Consider the following 19,303-nt stretch of genomic DNA (forward strand, 5'->3'; position numbering starts at 1 on the left):
AATTGCTTTCTAACATCAAAACACTCATGAACTCACACAGAATATTTATTTTTAGCCTTATTAATTGAGAAAAGACATATGCATAAACAGATCTGTGACTTCTTACAAAATATCCATGGGTCCCAGCTTTGGAATCATGTCTCTATTTCATTTACCTACTTGCCCCCATGCTCCTTAGCAAGGGACAACCCTTTTTCTGGTTTCTTTCGCAATTACCAAATTTTGGTGCTTGCTTCCAATACAACAGTAATTCAGGAGAGGGTCATGCTATACCTCTTGGCTGTTTACCTTTGTTCTGCTGTATGTCTGATGGTGTAAGTGAGGTGACACTAGGCTCCTTCACTTCTGTAATGCCTGCTCTCAAGCTTTTTCCATCCAGACAAGCTGGAGTTACTTCTGCAGGTTTAGAAAATAAATCCATAGAGGAATCGGCTGATTCTATCAAGAATATGAAAAGCATTCAAAGAGTGATTCTAAACTTCTAAATAAGGTAATCCGAAGATTAACAGAACATTTCTGTGCATGTAAACATCCAAAAATACAGTGGGTTTGTAGGAGGAGAGGTAAGACATGTGAGTAGGGATAACAATGCTATATTAAAGAACTTTTCAAATTATATTTGTTTTAAAAGTAGGAAAAAATTACCTTGACTCTTAAAATTATGTGGGGGAACAGCATTAGTAACTGAAGCTGCCATATAATGTAACTCTGCAGACGATGGAACTGCTAGATGATCACTTTGCTGTTTGATAACATTATCATTTGAAGGCTCTTCTCTCACAGGTAATTCCTGTAGAAGATCATCTGCTTCAATGTCGATCACATTTATATAAGTATGTCCAACCTGAGCCAAAACACATAAAACCAAAGAGGGTTACACTCTTTTTGCTCTATATAGTCACTCTGCCAAAATTTTAAAAAAAAAAGGCTTAATTCTTCATTGTTATTAAAAACAAGGAAAGAAGGGCCTGAATGTGCCTAACTTAGGAAAAGGAGCAGGAAGTATGTATTATTGGTCTTAGTTTGCAATATTTTTGGCATAATGCTTAAATTAATTTTTGAACCTTTACTACAAAGCTACATAGATGAGATTTTTAGCCTCATTTCATCTACACAATTGAATAATGTCTAGATGACCATAATACATTTTAGCGCAAAGGTATTATTAAAACTTCTGAATAAAACACAAACCAAGTTTGTTACCGTATGAGGTGTTGAGGGTGACAAAGGTTTCTCTGACATTTCAGTGGAAAGCTTCAGATTTAGATAGACATCTGGGACCAAGAGCTGAGGCGCAGTCAAAGGCTCATGTTCTGAAAATTAAAAAAGAAATAATCAGGAACATTTTTAAAAAGGCTGTAAACTGCTCCAAATCACCAGCTTTGTATGACCAAGTTAGCAACAAATAACATAAATTGTACTTCTTGAAATCTAAGTAGAAGTGACATGGGTATAAATAATTAAAGCAAATTCTATTCTAAGGGCAATTTAGAGTAATTCATAATTGAATGCAAGCTGACTATTGTTTTTCTCATATGAATGATTCACAAGAACAATAAAGTAACTGAATTACATCAAGAAAATTCTAAAATTTCCTATTTCCATATCAGATATATTAAGTCATGTTTGTCTACTTTAGGGAAGTTTCAACAAAACCAGATTTTAGAAGATTAACCTATAACTAATTTTTTTTTACTTGAACCCTTTCTTGTTATTTGCTTATTTTTATTGACAGCTTTACTGAAACATAATTCACATTTTTTTTTTTTTTTTGAGACGGAATCTCGCTCTGTCGCCCAGGCTGGAGTGCAGTAACATGATCTAAGCTCATTGCAACCTCCACCTCCTGGGTTCATTCTCCTGCCTCAGCCTCCAGAGTAGCTGGGACTACAGGCGCCCGCCACCACACCTGGCTAATTTTTTTGTATTTTTAGTAGAGACAGGATTTCACAATGTTAGGCAGGATGGTCTTGATCTCCTGACCTCGTGATCGGTCCGCCTCAGCCTCCCAAAGTGCTGGGATTACAGGCGTGGGCCACCGCGCCCAGCTAATTCACATTCTTTAAAAGGTTTTCAGTGGTATATAGTATATTCACAGAGCCTATAATTAAATTTTACCACTTAAGGTGTTTTAACATCTAAATTTCACAAATGTTAACTGCTTCTTATTTAACAGTAAAATAAACAGGCCTGTCACAGCAGATCAGCAGACAGTTTAACTCTGTGCCTTTTGTTCTAGGCCTCTAGCCTTATCTTCTAGCATTGTATTTTCAATAAAGTACTATTTTCAAATGTATCTCATATTGAGTACTTGTTACCAAAGCTTGAATTTAAACCACTTAAAACTAGAAAAAAAAGGAAAATAAAAATACTGAAATCATTCTCTCTCTCTTAATTGATTGGTTTAACTGCTTTTTTATGGGGGATGGTGACTAGCTTTGGCATCATGCAGATATATCTTTAATAAGTCATACTGTTCTTAGGAAAAAAAAATAAATCACACATGATGTGCAAGAAATTATTTGCTGCTTGGTACCACATTCAGAAACAACTTCTTGAGAAGTGGCTTCCTTATCTTACAGTACATTAAAAATGTAAGACAAAAAGAGAAAACAAAAAAATTTCACAAACACAAGAAAAAATTAAAATATATGAATACAGATAATTAGATATTACGCATAAAAGGTAATAGGTAGAAACAAAGAGTGACAGCTTAACAATGTAATTTTAAATAATTAATGTAATTTCAAATTTTATTATTATTTGTATCTTGGGCCTTCACCTAGATGAATAGCAGACTCAGGAAATAGCTGCCAACTTCGATAAACTACTTAGCAACAAAAGCAATGTACCTCCAAGGCTTTCTCAAAGACATGCTTAGATAATGAACATTTAAGAATGTTTCTCAGTTCCAATGTGGTGGTTCAAGCCTGTAATCCCAGCACTTTGGGAGGCCAAGGAGGGCAAATCACTTGAGGTCAGCAGTTTGAGACCAGCCTGGCCAACATGGTGAAACCCTGTCTGCACTAAAAATACAAAAATTAGCCAGGCGCGGTGGAGATCACCTGTCAGGAGACCTTGGCTATTTGGGAGGCTGAGGTAGGAGAATTGCTTGAACCTGGCAGGCGGAGGCAATCTTGAGCCAAGATTGCACCACTGCACTCCAGCCTCCAGCCTGAAACAGAGCAAGACTCCATCTCAAAAAAAAAAAAAAAAAAAGTTTCTCAAATGCAGACTCATCATTTATATCAAAACCATTTTACATGTGCTCAACTTCATTCAGAAAGAAATACAAATTAAAATAATGACTTTTTTATTTTATTTATTTATTTATTTTTTTGAGACAGAGTCTTGCTCTGTTGCCCAGGCTGGAGTGCAGTGGTGCAATCTCGGCTCACTGCAAGCTCCGCCTCCCAGGTTCATGCCATTCTCCTGCCTCAGCCTCCTGAGTAGATGGGACTACAGGCGCCTGCCACCGCACCTGGCTAATTTTTTGTATTTTTAGTAGAGACAGGGTTTCACCGTGTTAGCCAGGATGGTCTCGATCTCCTGACCTAGTGATCCGCCCGCCTTTGCCTCCCAAAGTGCTGGGAGTGAGCCACCATGCCCGGCCTATAATCACTTTTTTTGACCTATCAGATTGTCAAAGTTAAAAAGGTTAGCTAAGTCATAGTAATAACCAAAAAAGTCTCTTATGCAGGAAGATACTCACTGAAGCATAATTTGTAGGAGAAAAAACTGGAAACTGTCTAATGTATAGCTGGAAGAAGGAATATGCTTATGAAGTACTTTTTTGATGACACAGAGACATGTTTGCCATACATATAAATCAAAGTGAAATGAACAGGATACAAAATACAGGTATCCCTTGTGATGCAAATCTAATCCACTCCTGCAAATGTGCTGGATAGTGAATTTTCTGATTCCAGGAGACTTTATGACAGTATTTGAAATGGAAATAAAAAGGTGTCCTAGCCCATCTAATTTTCCCAAACATCATTAAACAACTCTTAAATACTTAAATAACAACCCATCAAGGATTACTACATATAAAGCATTTTAAACATCACTTTTTGATTAATATTCATTTAATTCATTAGTTAGCATTCAATATGCAATAATAACTGAACACATTAGAGATGAATTGCCGTCAACATTGTAGCAAACGTACTATGATGCAAATAACAAAATAAATAATATGTTAAAGATACACTCTAATTTAAGAGCATCCTAAGGTACTTGGAAAAAAACAACACTGGGACCCAGGAGGATTAAACTACACTCTCATGGAAAAACTAGAGAAGATAGCCATAATATCTGGACAATGAGAGTTTATATAGTAAGGGAGGACACCTATGCTATATACTGTATCTAACAATGTAAAATGCACAAAAGACTGAAAGAAAAAACAATAGCAAACCGTTATTGCTAAGTGGTGTGATTATGGTTAATTTTCATCTTCTTCATAGATTGCTAAATCACCCAAACATTCTACAATGATTACATTTTTAAAACATAAGATAAAGTTAGAGAGGCTAAAAAGCATGCACAAGGTTCTGTACGTGGGTAAAAGAAACTGTTTACTAAAAATCATTAAAAAGAATTACTATGATACAATGGGTAGAGCACTATTCAAGATGTATTCATAATGATAAATAATATTAAAGAGGAAATTTGTCAGGAAACATTCCAAATAATAGGTCCTCCAACACTTATTTCCTCTACTCCTGGACACAGTTACATACCCCTCCCTCACCGAACCCAGTCCAGTCCTTCCTAGCTCACCTTCACTAGCCACAATCCCAGGCCTCCCAACCTTGGGCATGCAATTCCAGTGAAGGTAATCAATAACATAGAGAATCCAAATTCAAAGCATTATTTTTACTGACTTAGGATGTAGTCTATGGCAATTTTGAAGAAAACTCTCTATTATGTTTTACTTAAGTTATAAATTTTATTTCTACAGTATATGCCAAGATTGGAGAGAAAAATCCAGGCAGAGTAAATAATATCACATAATTTAAAATTCCCTTTAAGTCACCGCCTTAAAGGAAAAGTCTGGATAACTTAATTGTATCAAATTATATGAATTTTTTTAAAAAGAAAAAAAGCATTTACCTGAGTCTGTATTTGTACTTGCATCTTGACTTCCTATAGCTTTCTTTTTTACAGAGGCCATGAAATGCAATCCAGCTGAAGTATTATCATCTTGTAGCATTTCTTAAATATAACAAAACATTGGAAGTAATCACTGAGAAGCTAACATATTACCAGGAGCCCAGCAGCACAGTACCTAACTCAATGGAAGTAAAATATGGGGTGTCAGGATGTTATTAAATTTCTTTTTTTTGAGATGGAGTCTGGCTCTGCTGCCCAGGCTGGAGTGCAGTGGCGCAATCTCGGCTCACTGCAACCTCCGCCTCCCGGGTTCAAGTGATTCTCCTGCCTCAGGCTCCTGAGTAGCTGGGATTACAGGTGCCTGCCACCATGCCTGGCTAGTTTTTGTATTTTTAGTAGAGACGGGGTTTCACCACGTTGGCCAGGCTGGTCTCAAACTCCAGACCTCAAGTGATCCACCCGCCTCAGCCTCCCAAAGTGCTGGGATTACAGGCGTGGGCCACCGCGTCCAGCCTAAAATGGGCTTTCTGAATGACGTGTTATGTAAGTTGAATCTCAAAGACATGGTAGAATAAAAACCAAAACTGTTGAGGACTCTGCATGTCCAGCTTAGAAACCTAGATATTCTTCTGGCTAATGAAGATCCAGAAGAAGCTCTTAAGCAGAGAAATGATATGGTCAGATTCACATTCTAGGAAAACAATCTAGTCAGTGTGTGGAAAATAGGTTTGAGTGGATATACCTAGTAATGGCGAGGGATGGGGAAACAGGTTAAATTTAAGAATCACAAAGGAAGCAAAATAGGTAAGAATTGGTTACTGAATGGATAAGAGGGAAGACAGAATTCAGAATCATGTGTTTCTGGCTTAGGCTGATATCAACACAAATGGAGAAAGAGAATATAGGAGGAAAAAAAACAGTTGGGGCAGAGTAGAAATAATGAATTCAGAATTCACATGGTGTACCTGAGGTAATTTCTACACAAGTGGAAAAACTCAAGAGGAAAGAGAATCAAAATCCAAAGTCTACTGTGAGAGTTTGGATTTACATGTGGATTTCTCTGGGAGATCTCCCAGGAAGACTAGGTAGAATAAGAAAGTATTAATTATAGAGCATTGTGGTATAATGAAAAATATATATTTGGTCTACAAAGACCCAGTTTCTTGCACACAGGTCCTCAGAATCTTGGGATTTCCTGATAGGAGTGTCTGTTACTTCTAACGAGCCCTTTTTGATCATACCTAAGTTTATGCTAGAGGTGTCTCTTTGCAAGCCCCTAGATAGCTTCAGCATAGGGCCTAGTCACCAGAGGAACCAACCACATGATGAGAGGGTTAGAACTATCAGCTCCCAATTCACCCATCCTACTGCCACTTCTGGGAAAGAGAAGGGGCTGGAGATTGAGCTCAATCACAATGGCCAGTGATTTAATCAATTATACCTATGTACTGAAAAGTCAATAAAAATTCTGAAGCAAACAGGTTAAGGGAGATTCCAGGTTGGTGAATACATGGATGTACTAGGAGAGTGGCCATCCCAGAGAGGGCATGGAAGCCCTGTGCTGCCCACCCCCACCACTGCCTTGCCCTGTGCATCTCTTCCATTTGGCTGTTCCTGAGTTGTATCCTTTATAATAAAATTGTAATCATAAGTAAAGTGTTTTCCCAATTTTTGTGGGTTTTCTAGTCAATTATCAACCCTGAGTTGAGGGGGGTGGAGTATAGGAACCCTTGAATTTGTAGTCAGCTGGGCAGAAATGTAGGTAGCCTCATTTTCATATTGTACATATTTCTAGAAAGCTAATTTTAACTCTAAACTTAGACATTACATTAATCATACACATACATACCAAAAGGAATGTCGAAGTCATCCAAAGGATGGGAACCACAATGTTCTTGTTGTTCCTAAATGAATTCCCACAGGATTAATCTATGATTAACTCAAAGATGTGTATTATTTTCAGAAAAAAAAATCAATAGCTATGAAGACTGAATTCTCAGGTATAGGTTCAACTTCCATCATTCTAGACATAATTATTCTATCAAATTATTTACTCTATCAAAGTAACTCTACAAATGAGTTCAGAAAATTCATAAGCCAAACCATAAAAAAGAGCATTACCAATTTAATGTAAAGTTCCTAGGTTACCATGTGCAACTCTCTTCTACAGAGTAGCTTTGATAATACTCAAATAGTACACGATCCTGTCAAAAATCTTTCATGGACTCAACAAACATCTGTACTAAGTGCCTCTAGACATGCTCTTGAGAACTGACTGAAAAAGCATGCCTTTTAAAAATCAATGTAAACAAAACTATTAATATGTTTCTGTTTATTTAATCTGTTGTTGCAAAAATAGTTAGACAGTCACCAAATATAGAAGGTATATTTTAAAAGACCTGACTTAAAGCTGGGCATGATGGCTCACACCTATAATCCAAGTGTTTTAGGAGGCTGAGGTGGAAGGATCACTTGAGGTCAGGAGTTGGAGATCAGCCTGGGCAACACAGCAAGGTCCCACCTCTCAAAAAATATTTTTTAATTAGCTGGGCATGGTGGCACACACCTGTAGTCCTAGCTATTTGGGAGGCTGAAGCAGGAGGATTGCCCGAGCCCAGGAGGTGGAGGCTTCAGTGAGCTATATTTGTGCCACTGCACTACAGCTTGCGCAACAGAGCAAGGCCCTATCTCTAAAAAATAATAATAAATTTAAATTTAAAAAAAAGATCTGACTTAAAATAGAGGTTACACAACAAACCTGTTTGGGAAATCCTAGAGGAATCTCAGAGAAGGGTGAAACTGTATTAGGAGAAGCCCAGATGACATAACATATACATTAAGATGTCACAGAAATAAGCAAAGGGTGATTTCAAATATAAAAAAGCCACACAGGCAGATGCTCTAAACTGCAGTTTTTGATGTACATCAAAACTGTTCACATCAAGTTGCTTTTTACATTCAGAACTCTATGTCTACTGCTCTGTGGAGGGAGGCAGCAGGGACTGATATACTGAATGATATAAAGATCCTCCTAGTCACAATCAGAAGCTCCCAGCAATCAGACTAGATAAACCACAAACTCAGTGTACATGCAAACCAGGGAAGAATCTATAGCAGTTTTTCTATACCTTGGGTTTCTTAATGATTTCTGAATCATCATTATTAATTATGGAATTCTCTGGTTGAAAAGTCACATTTGGTTTTCTCCTTAGTTTCTCACATCTTTTTTCTTGCAGCTCTTTCTCAGCTCTTCTTCTTTGCCTGTTAAACATAATAGCATAAAACATACTTTTACAACTATAGCAACATTTGCTTTTCGTTTATCATGCTATATAGGGATACAGTTGACAAAATTATGTTCATAAATTATTTTCAATAGCATTTAATTAAATTAGCAAGATATTCTGCAAATACAAGCAAATATAAGCAAAACACCAAATGTGAAATTTATTTCTAGAACCTCTACTACTGAACTGACTATTCTATGTTAGTCACTGGAATCTAAGGACAGGGTTACACATCTTAGGTAATTATTAAACTCTCTTTTCTGTGGATTTGAAGCTGGTGCCAGAAACCCTATGAGATACCTCCATTTGTTTATTAGAAGACATTAAGCACACTTAGTCACCTCAGCAAAATCACAGCAAAGAGGAAAGAGGTCTCAAAATGCTAAAGGGAAGACTTAATTTGAAGAGGGAATAGATGGAAACAGAAAATTTCTGGAAAGAGAGCACTAGTAACAGATTTTACAGCCTGATAAATGTGAAATTTTAAAAGTATTTTCTAGACTTAGTAATAATCTACCAATCAATATATGTGGTAAAACACTACAGTAAGTGCTCTTCACTAGAAGTCACAGCCTTGCTTTTCACATACACATTTCTTAGTGCCCTGAAACAATTTATATCACCTACCCTCCTGCTTACTGTAAGAGTCTAAAGAATATGGTAAGATGATTGGTTCAAAGTATTGGATGATACAGTAGTCCCCGCTTACCCATGGTTTCACTTTCCAAGGTTTCAGTTATCAGAGTTCAACCATGGTTCGAAAATAGATGAGTTCAGTGCAGTAAGATATTTTGAGAGACAGAGAGAAAGAGACCACATTCATATAACTTGTATTACAATATAGTTATAATCGTTACATTTTATTACTAGTTATTGTGCATTGCTTACTGTGCCTAATCTATAACTGAAACTTTATCATTGGCATGTATGTATAGAAAAAAACAAAATATATAATAGGGTTCTGCACTATCTGCAGTTTCACGTATCCGCTGAAGGTCTTGGCATGTATTCCTGGGGATAAGGGAGGACTACTGCATATGGGATTTTGTACCAAATATTTGAGCAGCAAATGACTGTTCATCCTATTACAGACACTGTAAAAGAATCCTCCAGTCTATGAATGGTAGGAAATAATTCCTTAATAAAACGGGAAAAAATTATAGTATTTGTCTCACAAAATAGGAATTTTTCTCACATAAAATGTTTTCAGATGCATGACACTTGAAAAGAAAACTGAATGTGCAATTGTGTATAGCCTAGGAGACTGAACCAGATTACTGTGTGATTATAAATAATGAACTTGCTGATATATGATATTATCAAATAAAATTTCACTTAAGTCTTGCCTTTTTTTACTGTCCTTTCCTTGTCTTACTTCAGGTGGTTCTATTTTGACCTTTAGAAGTTGAAGGTGTCCAGCATCACCTTGTTCAAATAAATTATGTGTTAGTTTCTGTTGGCTTTGTTTAAACGCAATGAGGTTTTCAAGTGGGATAAGTTGTGTTTTTTTGCACTACAAGAAAGAAACAAAGCATAAGAATGACAAATTGCAAACTCAATTATGTAATATTTCAACAAAAGACTGAGGAAAAACACATTTGTTTAAATTAAACTGTGCAACAGTTAGAACAAATCAAATATAACAAATTGTTTTAAACTGGCAATATGAGTATACATACCTTAGAGAAAAAGTGATTTAAAGTGCTGAAAGTTTCAAATGGGTCATCCTATTTCAGAAATTAAGCTAGAAGTTCTCACCTTCCTAATTTCATTCCCTTATTAAAAAGCTTTCCTCTGGCCAGGCGCAGTGGCTCACGCCTGTAATCCCAGCACTTTGGGAGGTCGAGGCAGGCTGATCACAAGGTCAGGAGTTTGAGACCAGCCTGGCCAACATAGTGAAACCCCGTCTCTACTAAAGATACAAAAAATTAGCCAGGCATGGTGGTGCGTGCCTGTAATCCCAGCTACTTGGGAGGCTGAGGCAGGAGAATCACTTGAATCTGAGAGTCAGAGGTTGCAGTGAGCTGAGATTGCGCCATTACACTCCAGCCTGGTGACAGGGCGAGGCTCCGTCTCATATATAAAAAAAAAAAAACAACAAACTTTCCTCTTATAAATGAAATTATATAATGTCCAGCATTTAACTTAAAATTGTTTGGAACAGGGAAGATGCAGAGGCACGAAAACCACAGATGGAAAAGACCAGCAATATGCTGAAAATCCCTGAAGCCTTGGGAATTGGGTGATAAAAACTTGGGGTTCCTCTTCGGCTCGTTATATGTTCAGAAGAAAAGGAAGCATGGTAAGTATTTTTTCTAAGGAATAACCATTTCCTTTCCCAGTACCATCTTCAAATCATAAAAGTACACCAGAGAATGCATTACTCAATTACCTCCCTAAGATAGTACTGCTCTCCTCAAAACTAGAGCCTAAACCATTTTAATTTCATAAATCAAAAGTTATACCTTTAAAGAGGACTTGGTGGGTTTATAAAACTACCATTTTAATATATGTCCTACTAATCACAGATCTGGGTCTATTTAACAAATTTAACCTGTCAAAGATTTGAAGATCATACAATAATTGCTAGGAACCTCAAACAATATGTGTGCTCACTTGCTCTCCTCTCTACACACACATAAACAAGAGCATCTGGTAATTTTTTTGCTTTTTTTTTTGAGTGTTTAAATCTTACACAGAGTACCTGGTAATTTTACTTCTTATTTCTTCCCAGAGCAGCAGAAATATCTACGAAAGAGTCCAGTAAATTCCAGTATTGATAGAAAGACCTAAAACCTTTAAAACACCCAATTTTTTTTAATAGAGACAGCTTCTCCTTACGTTACCCAGGCTAGTCTCAAACTCCTGGGGATCAAGGGATCCTCCCATCTTGGCCTCCCAAAGTATTGGGATTACAGGCATGAGCCACCATGCCCAGCTACAATCATTATTTTAAACCTAATTTTTATATGCTATTTTCTATAACAAGCATTTTTTTATGTACAAGAGCTTTTCATTGACCATACAGTACTTATGGTATGAAAAAAATAGTGCAGGACACTGCTTTTGCATTACCATACAAAAATTCATTACCATATTTTCTGGGGACAAATGTGAATGAAGTAATGACAATCTTGGGTATTTTCTTTCTTCTGCTATAGGTTGGATAGGTGTTGAGGGAACTGTAATAGATGCTTTTGAGGTTGATGGAAACATACTAGGAGGTTTAAGTGGCAGGTATAGTAATGGAAGTCCAAAGGAATGGTGAGGAGATATCTCAAGGGTCCCTGGCTTAACATCAAATAGTTTTTCTGGTTTTATAAACACTGAAGAGTCCTGTTGAGGTGTCAAATTTTCTTGTCCAACATATTGATCCAAGTTCACGTGCTTAGGAATTTCTGTAATTACAGTTTCTGCCCATGTCTTGTGCTCAACTTCTTTTTTTCTGGCTTCAGTATTATACTGGCTTACATTCAAATGGGATGCTGGAGTAGTTTGTGCTGCTCTCTGTGGCAGAGCAGGTTGGAAGGAGTCAGATAATCCCCAAGCCTCTCTTGGTTGTGGCAGAGGCCTGAAGGGAACTTGTGGAATACTTCCTGTATATAAGAAACGGGGCTGGAATTCCTGTTTAGACTTAAATTGAAGCAAAGGAAAGCCATCACCAGCACTAAATGTTTTTGCATGTGGGATAAGTCTAGGTGCCTTCTGAACAACAGAAGGTGTGGACAAAAGGTAGAGGTGAGTATTTCCAGCAGGAGCTGGATAAAACGAAGTGGACGGTAAGTTTTGAGATGATGGAATTGGTCCTCTTTTCTGGGGCTGGCCATTTAATTGACATAAAGGAATACTCCCATGTGGAACATTCTGGAAGAGAAAAAAGATATTATGTAAGTTTAGAATATATTAGAAATTCCTTACTTTGTAAATGGCATTCAGTATGTTTTGCAGTGGGTAGAACGTAGTAACTGCTAAAAAAAAAAAAAATTATTTATTCAACAAAAAACACGATGACTATTGAACTACTCAGGACATTATTATTATTATTTTTTTTTTTCTGAGACAGAGTCTCGCTCTGTCACCCAGGCTGGAGTGTAGTGACATGATCTCAGCTCACTGCAACCTCCGCCTCCTGAGTTCAAGCGATTCTCCTGCCTCAGCCTCCTGAGTAGCTGATTACAGGCATGCGCCACCACACCCGGCTAATTTTGTATTTTTAGTAGAGATGGGGTTTCACAATGTTGGCCAGGCTGGTCTCGAATTCCCAACCTCAGGTGCGGCCTGCCAAAGTGCTGGGATTACAGACATGAGCCACCGCGCCCAGCCATTAATGGTATTTTTACATACATTACCTGTATGTTTCCAGTACTATTTTGACCAGATGGGATAGTTCCTTCATGGCAGTGTGGGCTGTTCTTGCGAGGCTCTCTGGTGTTCTCTCCCACTGACTGTGGTTTAATAAAAAATCTCTCCTTAAGATTTTTGTTGCTGTCTTCAACATCACCACATCCTCTTAGGTTTGATTCTTGGCTTTCCCCTAAATGCACAGACTGAGACTGCTGTACAAGTTGTTGTGTATCTGGGAGATTAGCAAAGGATGATCCTACTATTTGCATTAGGCTCATGAAGTTGATCTGTTGCAGCTTGAATAAAACAAAAATTGAAGCGATATCTTAAAATATAACAAAAAGAATCTAAGGAATCAACAATAATCATCTGAGTATTCTACAATAGTCACACGTTTGTCTTAGTATCTATGAGAATCATGAATGCTGAGCAGGAGGCATAGTCAGGGAAATTTTTTTTTTAAAGGGAGAGGAAAAAAATGATAACTTCCTGTCAACCGGGCACATGAATACTCACTTGCGAATGAAACTTGGAACTATTTGTAAGCAGTTTACAGTATTCAGTTTCCATAAACATCCCAGGGATCAAAGGAGTGGGATAAAGACAGATTCCCAGAATAGGCCAGGCACAGTGGCTCACGCCTGTAATCCCAGCACTTTGGGAGGCCGAGGCGGGTGGATCATGAGGTGAAGAGATTGAGACCATCCTGGCCAACGTGATGAAACCCCATCTGTACTAAAAATACAAAAATTGGCTGGGCGTGGTGGCACGCGCCTGTAGTCCCAACTACTTGGGAAGCTGAGGCAGGAGAATCGCTTGAAACAGGGAGGCGGAGGTTACACTGAGCCGAGATCGTGCCACTGCACTCCAGCCTGGTGACAGAGTAAGACTGTCTACACACACACAAAAAAAGACAGATTCCCAGAATAAGTGTATTTTGAACAGTTTTCAGCAATGAGCAGAAAGCAGTACACAGGTGAAGAGCAAGGAATTCCCTTGGAAACACTGACTAGGTGAAAGTAAAGTAAGACACCAGTTGTCCTCAAACTTTGCAGCACATTACAATCACCTGAGAAGTATTTATAAGTCCCAATGACCAGGTCACTCCCTATCAATAATCGCAATGTCTGGGGATAGGAACCAGCATCTGTATTCATTAAGATGACCAGGTTATTTCAATGTCCAGAAAAGCTTGGGAAGCACTAGCATAGACGTTGGCTTAGCTGGAACAGGAGATTTACAGCAGGGATAATGAAAAGATAGGCTAGTACAGAATTTCTCAAACTTCGGCATGCATCAGAATTACCTGGAGGACTTGAACCACTCTGCTGATCCCTATCCCAAGTTTCTGATTCAACAGGTCTAGCATAGGGGCCTGAGAATTTGTATTTCCAAGGTCTAAGTGATGCTGATACTACTTGTCCAGGCATCATACTTTGAGAACCACTAGACTTGTGAAAGTATGGTAGGAAAGGAGGGAAGGTAAAGACTTCAAAGTGAAGTTTTTGAAGGCCAACAGAAGAATTTGCATTTGATAGAACAAACCAATAGGGAAACAGTGCAGGTTTTTAAAAATGTAGTTTTCTTTTAATTATAAAGTAAATACACACAGGAAAAAACAGAAATTTTAAAAATAAAATAAATATCACTCATAATCCTACCCTCAAAACTAATGAGCACTGACATTTTAGTATATTTCCTTTCTCTCGCTTTCTCTCGCTCTCTCTATCTATCTATCTATTCTATCTAAAAGACAAGGTCTCACCCTGGTACCCAGGCTGGAGTGCAGTGGACTGATCATAGCCCACTGTAACCTCAAATTCCTGGGCTCAAAGCATCCTCCCACCTCAGCCTACCGAGTAGCTGAGACTACAGGCATGTGCTACCATGCCTGGATAATGGTTTGCTTTTTGAGTTTTTGTTTGTTTGTTTTTGTAGAGATGAGGTCTTGCTATGTTGCCCAGGCTGGTCTCAAACTCCTGGCCTCAAGCAATCCTCCCACCTCAGCCACCCAAAGCACTAGGATTACAGGTATGAGCCACCTCTTATAAAATTTAAAAATATAAAGAGCCTGGCTTCTTTCTATTTTTATTTTTTTTTTTTTGTTTTTTTTTATTTATTTTTTTTGTTTGTTTGTTTTTACATATTTATTATACTATACTTTTTATCATTATTTTAGCCTGTACTCAGCAACCCTGTTGCCCTTCTTAAGGATACAGATATTCCTGAGGGTATGGACGTTCCTAAGGTTATAGCTGGGCTCTGTCATTCTTATACCTTGTTCCAAGAGGCAATGCTCAAAAATGGCACAGACCACCCAATCAGAAGGGATGCTGACTATAAACAACTACAATCACATGCCACATAACGCTTTGGTCAACAATGGACCGCATGTATGACAGTGGTCTCCATATATAAGATTATCATGGAGCTGAAAAGTTCCTATCATCTAGTGACACAAAGCTGTTATAATGCTATAGTCATTGTAACATCATAGCACAACACATTACTCATGTGTTCGTGGTGATGCTGGTGTAAACAGACCTACTGGGCTGCCAGTCAACTAAAAATCTAGCTCATACAATTATGAATAACACATAGTACTTGATAATAAATGACTATGTTACTCATTTATGTATTTACCATACTATACTTTTTACCATTATTTTAGAGTGTACTCCTTCTACTTAGAAATATGTTAACTGTAAAGCAACCTCAGGCAGGTCCTTCAGGAGGTATTCCAGAAGAAGGCATTGTTATCACAGGTGTTCTCGGCTCCATGCATATTACTGCCCCTGAAAATCTTCCAGTGGGACAAGATATGGAAGTGGGAGACAGTGATATTGATCATCCTGACCCTGTGCAGGCCTAGGATAGTGTGTGTTCTTGTGTCTTGATTTTTTTTTTTTGTGACTTTATCCATATTTATTTTGGTTCTTAATGTTTCCCACCGGTCAATTGATTTAAATTGTATATTTTTTCTTTTTATTATTATTATTATTATTATTATTATTATTATTATTATTATTATACTTTAGGCTCTATGGTACATGTGCGCAACGTGCAGGTAAGTTACATATGTATACATGTGCCATGCTGGTGCCCTGCACCCACCAACTCGTCATCTAGCATTAGGTATATCTCCCAATGCTATCCCTCCCCCCTCCCCCCACCCCACAACAGTCCCCGAAGTGTGATGTTCCCCTTCCTGTGTCCATGTGTTCTCATTGTTCAATTCCCACCAAGAGGGAATCCTCCCTAACTCATTTTATGAGGCCAGCATCATCCTGATACCAAAGCCTGGCAGAGACACAACCAAAAAAGAGAATTTTAGACCAATATCCTTGATGAACATTGATGCAAAAATCCTCAATAAAATACTGGCAAACAGAATCCAGCAGCACATCAAAAAGCTTATCCACCATGATCAAGTGGGCTTCATCCCTGGGATGCAAGGCTGGTTCAATATACGCAAATCAATAAATGTAATCCAGCATATAAACAGAACCAAAGTCAAAAACCACATGATTATCTCAATAGATGCAGAAAAGGCCTTTGACAAAATTCAACAACCCTTCATGCTAAAAACTCTCAATAAATTAGGTATTGATGGGACGTATCTCAAAATAATAAGAGCTATTTATGACAAACCCACAGCCAATATCATACTGAATGGGCAAAAACTGGAAGCATTCCCTTTGAAAACTGGCACAAGACAGGGATGCCCTCTCTCACCACTTCTATTCAACATAGTGTTGGAAGTTCTGGCCAGGGCAATTAGGCAAGAGAAGGAAATCAAGGGTATTCAATTAGGAAAAGAGGAAGTCAAATTGTCCCTGTTTGCAGATGACATGATAGTATATCTAGAAAACCCCATTGTCTCAGCCCAAAATCTCCTTAAGCTGATAAGCAACTTCAGCAAAGTCTCAGGATACAAAATCAATGTACAAAAATCACAAGCATTCTCATACATCAATAACAGACAAACAGAGAGCCAAATCATGAGTGAACTCCCATTCACAATTGCTTCAAAGAGAATAAAATACCTAGGAATCTTTCTATTTTTAAAACAAGATTGATATCATATATTATACAAATTTGTTCCTGAAATTTACTGAAGATTTTTAAACAGGTGACTAATATTATTAAAATAATACCTGAAGAAACTGTCCTAGAAATGCAAATAAAAGACAATGGAAGAATGAAACTAAGAATCTAAGGTTAGCCACTGCTATAGAAATAGCAAGTGGCTATAACGACACACAGTATGGGCAAAAAATTCAAGAGGGCATAGTAAAACACTGGGTAAGGGTTGTGAAAGAAGGCAAAGATGACTTTTGAAGACAGTGATTCTTAAGCTTTTGTGTGCATCAGAATTATCTGGATAATGGGTTAAATATATAGGACAGTGACCAGTGAAGTCCCCAAGTAATCCATCTAACAGTTTGAGAGATGTCTCTAAAACATTAAGCTGGTAGAATAGATGATGCTACTAAACAGAAAAAGGAAAGAAGGGACTAGGGAGAATAAGAATAAAATCAGTTTCAGTAAGTTTCATGGGACAGGGGGACATGCTGAACAACTATTCTCATCAAGGCCCCTAAGTTCAAAGAGAAAATTAGTGCAGCCGGGCACGGTGGCTCACGCCTGTAATCCTAGCACTTTGGGAGGCCAAGGCAGGCAGATCACCTGAGCTCAGGAGTTCGAGACCAGCCTGGCCAACATGGTGAAACTCCATCTTTACTAAAAATATAAAAATTAGCCAGGCAAGGTGGCACATGCCTATAATCCCAGCCACTCAGGAGGCTGAGGCAGGAGACGCTTCAACCTGGGAGGCAGAGGTTGCAGTGAGCCAAGATTGCACCACTGCACTACAGCCTGGGCAACAGAGTGAGACTCCGTCTCAAGAAATAAAAATATAAAACAATTTTTTAAAAAGAAAATTAGTGCCGAGAATCATCGATATGGAAATGGTATATATTACATCACATAAAAGGATATGGAAGTGAATGTAGGACAAATGAGCAGAGGTTTAGATCTGAAGGAAACTAATGTTTCTAAAAAGGTAAATAATTAACCATTGTTGGTAAACAGAAAAAAAGGATAGCCAGGTATGATGAAAGTCAAAGTGAACAGTAATTTGAAATGCAGCCGACAGTTTCAACTCAAGCACAAGAAATATGGATAAGAAATATGTGATAGTGTCAGCTGGAAAATAAGCCTTGGATACTTTTGAGTAGGAGCCCACTGATCTGGTTTGATTACTCCCCACCTCACTTTTGTGAGCAGCTGCATCCCAAAGAGCTCAGTAAAAAAGGTCACTGTGAGAAGTAGGTAGCTTAGCCTAGACCTCTGGGCCCTAGGTCTTTTTTTTCCTAGTAGAATTTTTTTTTTCCTAGTAGAGTTTCCTAGCAGAGTCTCACTATGTTGCCCAAGCTGGTTTCAAACTGCTGGCCTCAAGCAATCCTCCTACCTTGACCTCCCAAAGTGCTGCGATTACAAACGTGAGCCACTGTGCCCAACCAGTTATAAACATTTGAATGCAAAGTACCCAAAGCAGAGAAATGCTTGTGATATAATTTTAACTTGTCAATTTCTGGAAATCTATTAATATTTTAAAACCCTGCATGTACACTATGTGTAGATTTACTTACTTATATAGAGATGTGCTTACCTGAACTAATTTAAACATTTCATCTTGCAGCATCTGCCTAACGGACTCTGAACGATCTGGTAACTGAGCCGTGCATTCATTTCTCTCGGTCTTCTGAGGTGTTGGAACAGGTGGTTGTAAAGCAACATTGACTCCATTTGATATCAGAAGTGGAACTGAGGAAGATTTGTCTTTATATGTAGAAATCTGTGCACTGCGTGGAAAGCATTTAAATAAAAAACATGCATTAATTGACAAAAAACAAATTGAATGTCTATGATCTGAATATTTTGATCCCACTTTTGTCTTCCAATTTAAAGGTTATTCTGGTAGTTTTCTAGAAATTTAAACCCTAAAGCCTTTCTCTCTAGTGCCTGTCAGCCCCCCAGACACATTCGTCATCAGCTCAATTTTCATCTTTATTAAGGGATTATCTAGTCAGTGATGGGCTCCTTCATAGGGTGTTGCAAACCCAAGAGTTGACATATATTTTACTTGCCTGGTCCCTGTGGACATCTGAATTTGAGACCTGTGGAATCATTCTGACTAGCTGCAGACTTCATAATTTGTAATTTGGCTTAGAAATATGTTTTTGACTAAAATCAATGATCCAGCATAGAGTTAAGAAAACTAGGGAAAAAATGGGTTTAAAAAACTTAATTCTAGGATCAGTAGAGAAAACTGTTTATCGTCATTAAATGTGAAACAATAGTACTGTGAACATTTCATTTCCAAGCAAACTTCTGAGTTTAAATGTATCATAAACCCTAATAAAAAATGCTTATTTACAAATAAAAATTAAGGATCAAAGCAAGGTGTTTAGGTTTTTTTTTATAAAACAAAATGACTGTTGGGGGATGACTCCTCAAACATAGCAGATACTCAAAGTTTTCTACATTTT

General features: G+C 37.8%; 1 protein-coding gene across 16 annotated transcripts in view; it reads right to left on the minus strand.

Moving 5' to 3' along the window:
• Nucleotides 1-19,303, minus strand: part of CPLANE1 (ciliogenesis and planar polarity effector complex subunit 1) — a 149,939-nt gene that overhangs the window by 52,404 nt on the left and 78,232 nt on the right. For 9 of the 16 annotated variants that reach the window (XR_008525215.2, XM_063724087.1, XM_024247401.3 and 6 more), the window contains 10 exons: nucleotides 18,424-18,616; nucleotides 12,755-13,045; nucleotides 11,499-12,269; nucleotides 9,752-9,918; nucleotides 8,247-8,379; nucleotides 6,968-7,022; nucleotides 5,119-5,220; nucleotides 1,204-1,313; nucleotides 646-844; nucleotides 289-438 (listed from right to left, as the gene is read on the minus strand). Coding sequence is in view for 13 of the 16 variants with exons in the window: in XM_063724087.1 (XP_063580157.1) it covers nucleotides 289-438; nucleotides 646-844; nucleotides 1,204-1,313; nucleotides 5,119-5,220; nucleotides 6,968-7,022; nucleotides 8,247-8,379; nucleotides 9,752-9,918; nucleotides 11,499-12,269; nucleotides 12,755-13,045; nucleotides 18,424-18,616 (2,171 nt within the window). In the remaining 3 variants the exon portion in view is untranslated. The remainder of the gene's footprint in view (nucleotides 1-288; nucleotides 439-645; nucleotides 845-1,203; nucleotides 1,314-5,118; nucleotides 5,221-6,967; nucleotides 7,023-8,246; nucleotides 8,380-9,751; nucleotides 9,919-11,498; nucleotides 12,270-12,754; nucleotides 13,046-18,423; nucleotides 18,617-19,303) is intronic. The other 7 variants (XR_008525216.2, XM_054555488.2, XM_024247405.3 and 4 more) reach the window with 2 other exon arrangements.

The sequence above is a fragment of the Pongo abelii genome, chromosome 4 (genome assembly GCF_028885655.2).
Source record: "Pongo abelii isolate AG06213 chromosome 4, NHGRI_mPonAbe1-v2.0_pri, whole genome shotgun sequence".
Taxonomy (NCBI): Eukaryota; Metazoa; Chordata; class Mammalia; order Primates; family Hominidae; genus Pongo; species Pongo abelii.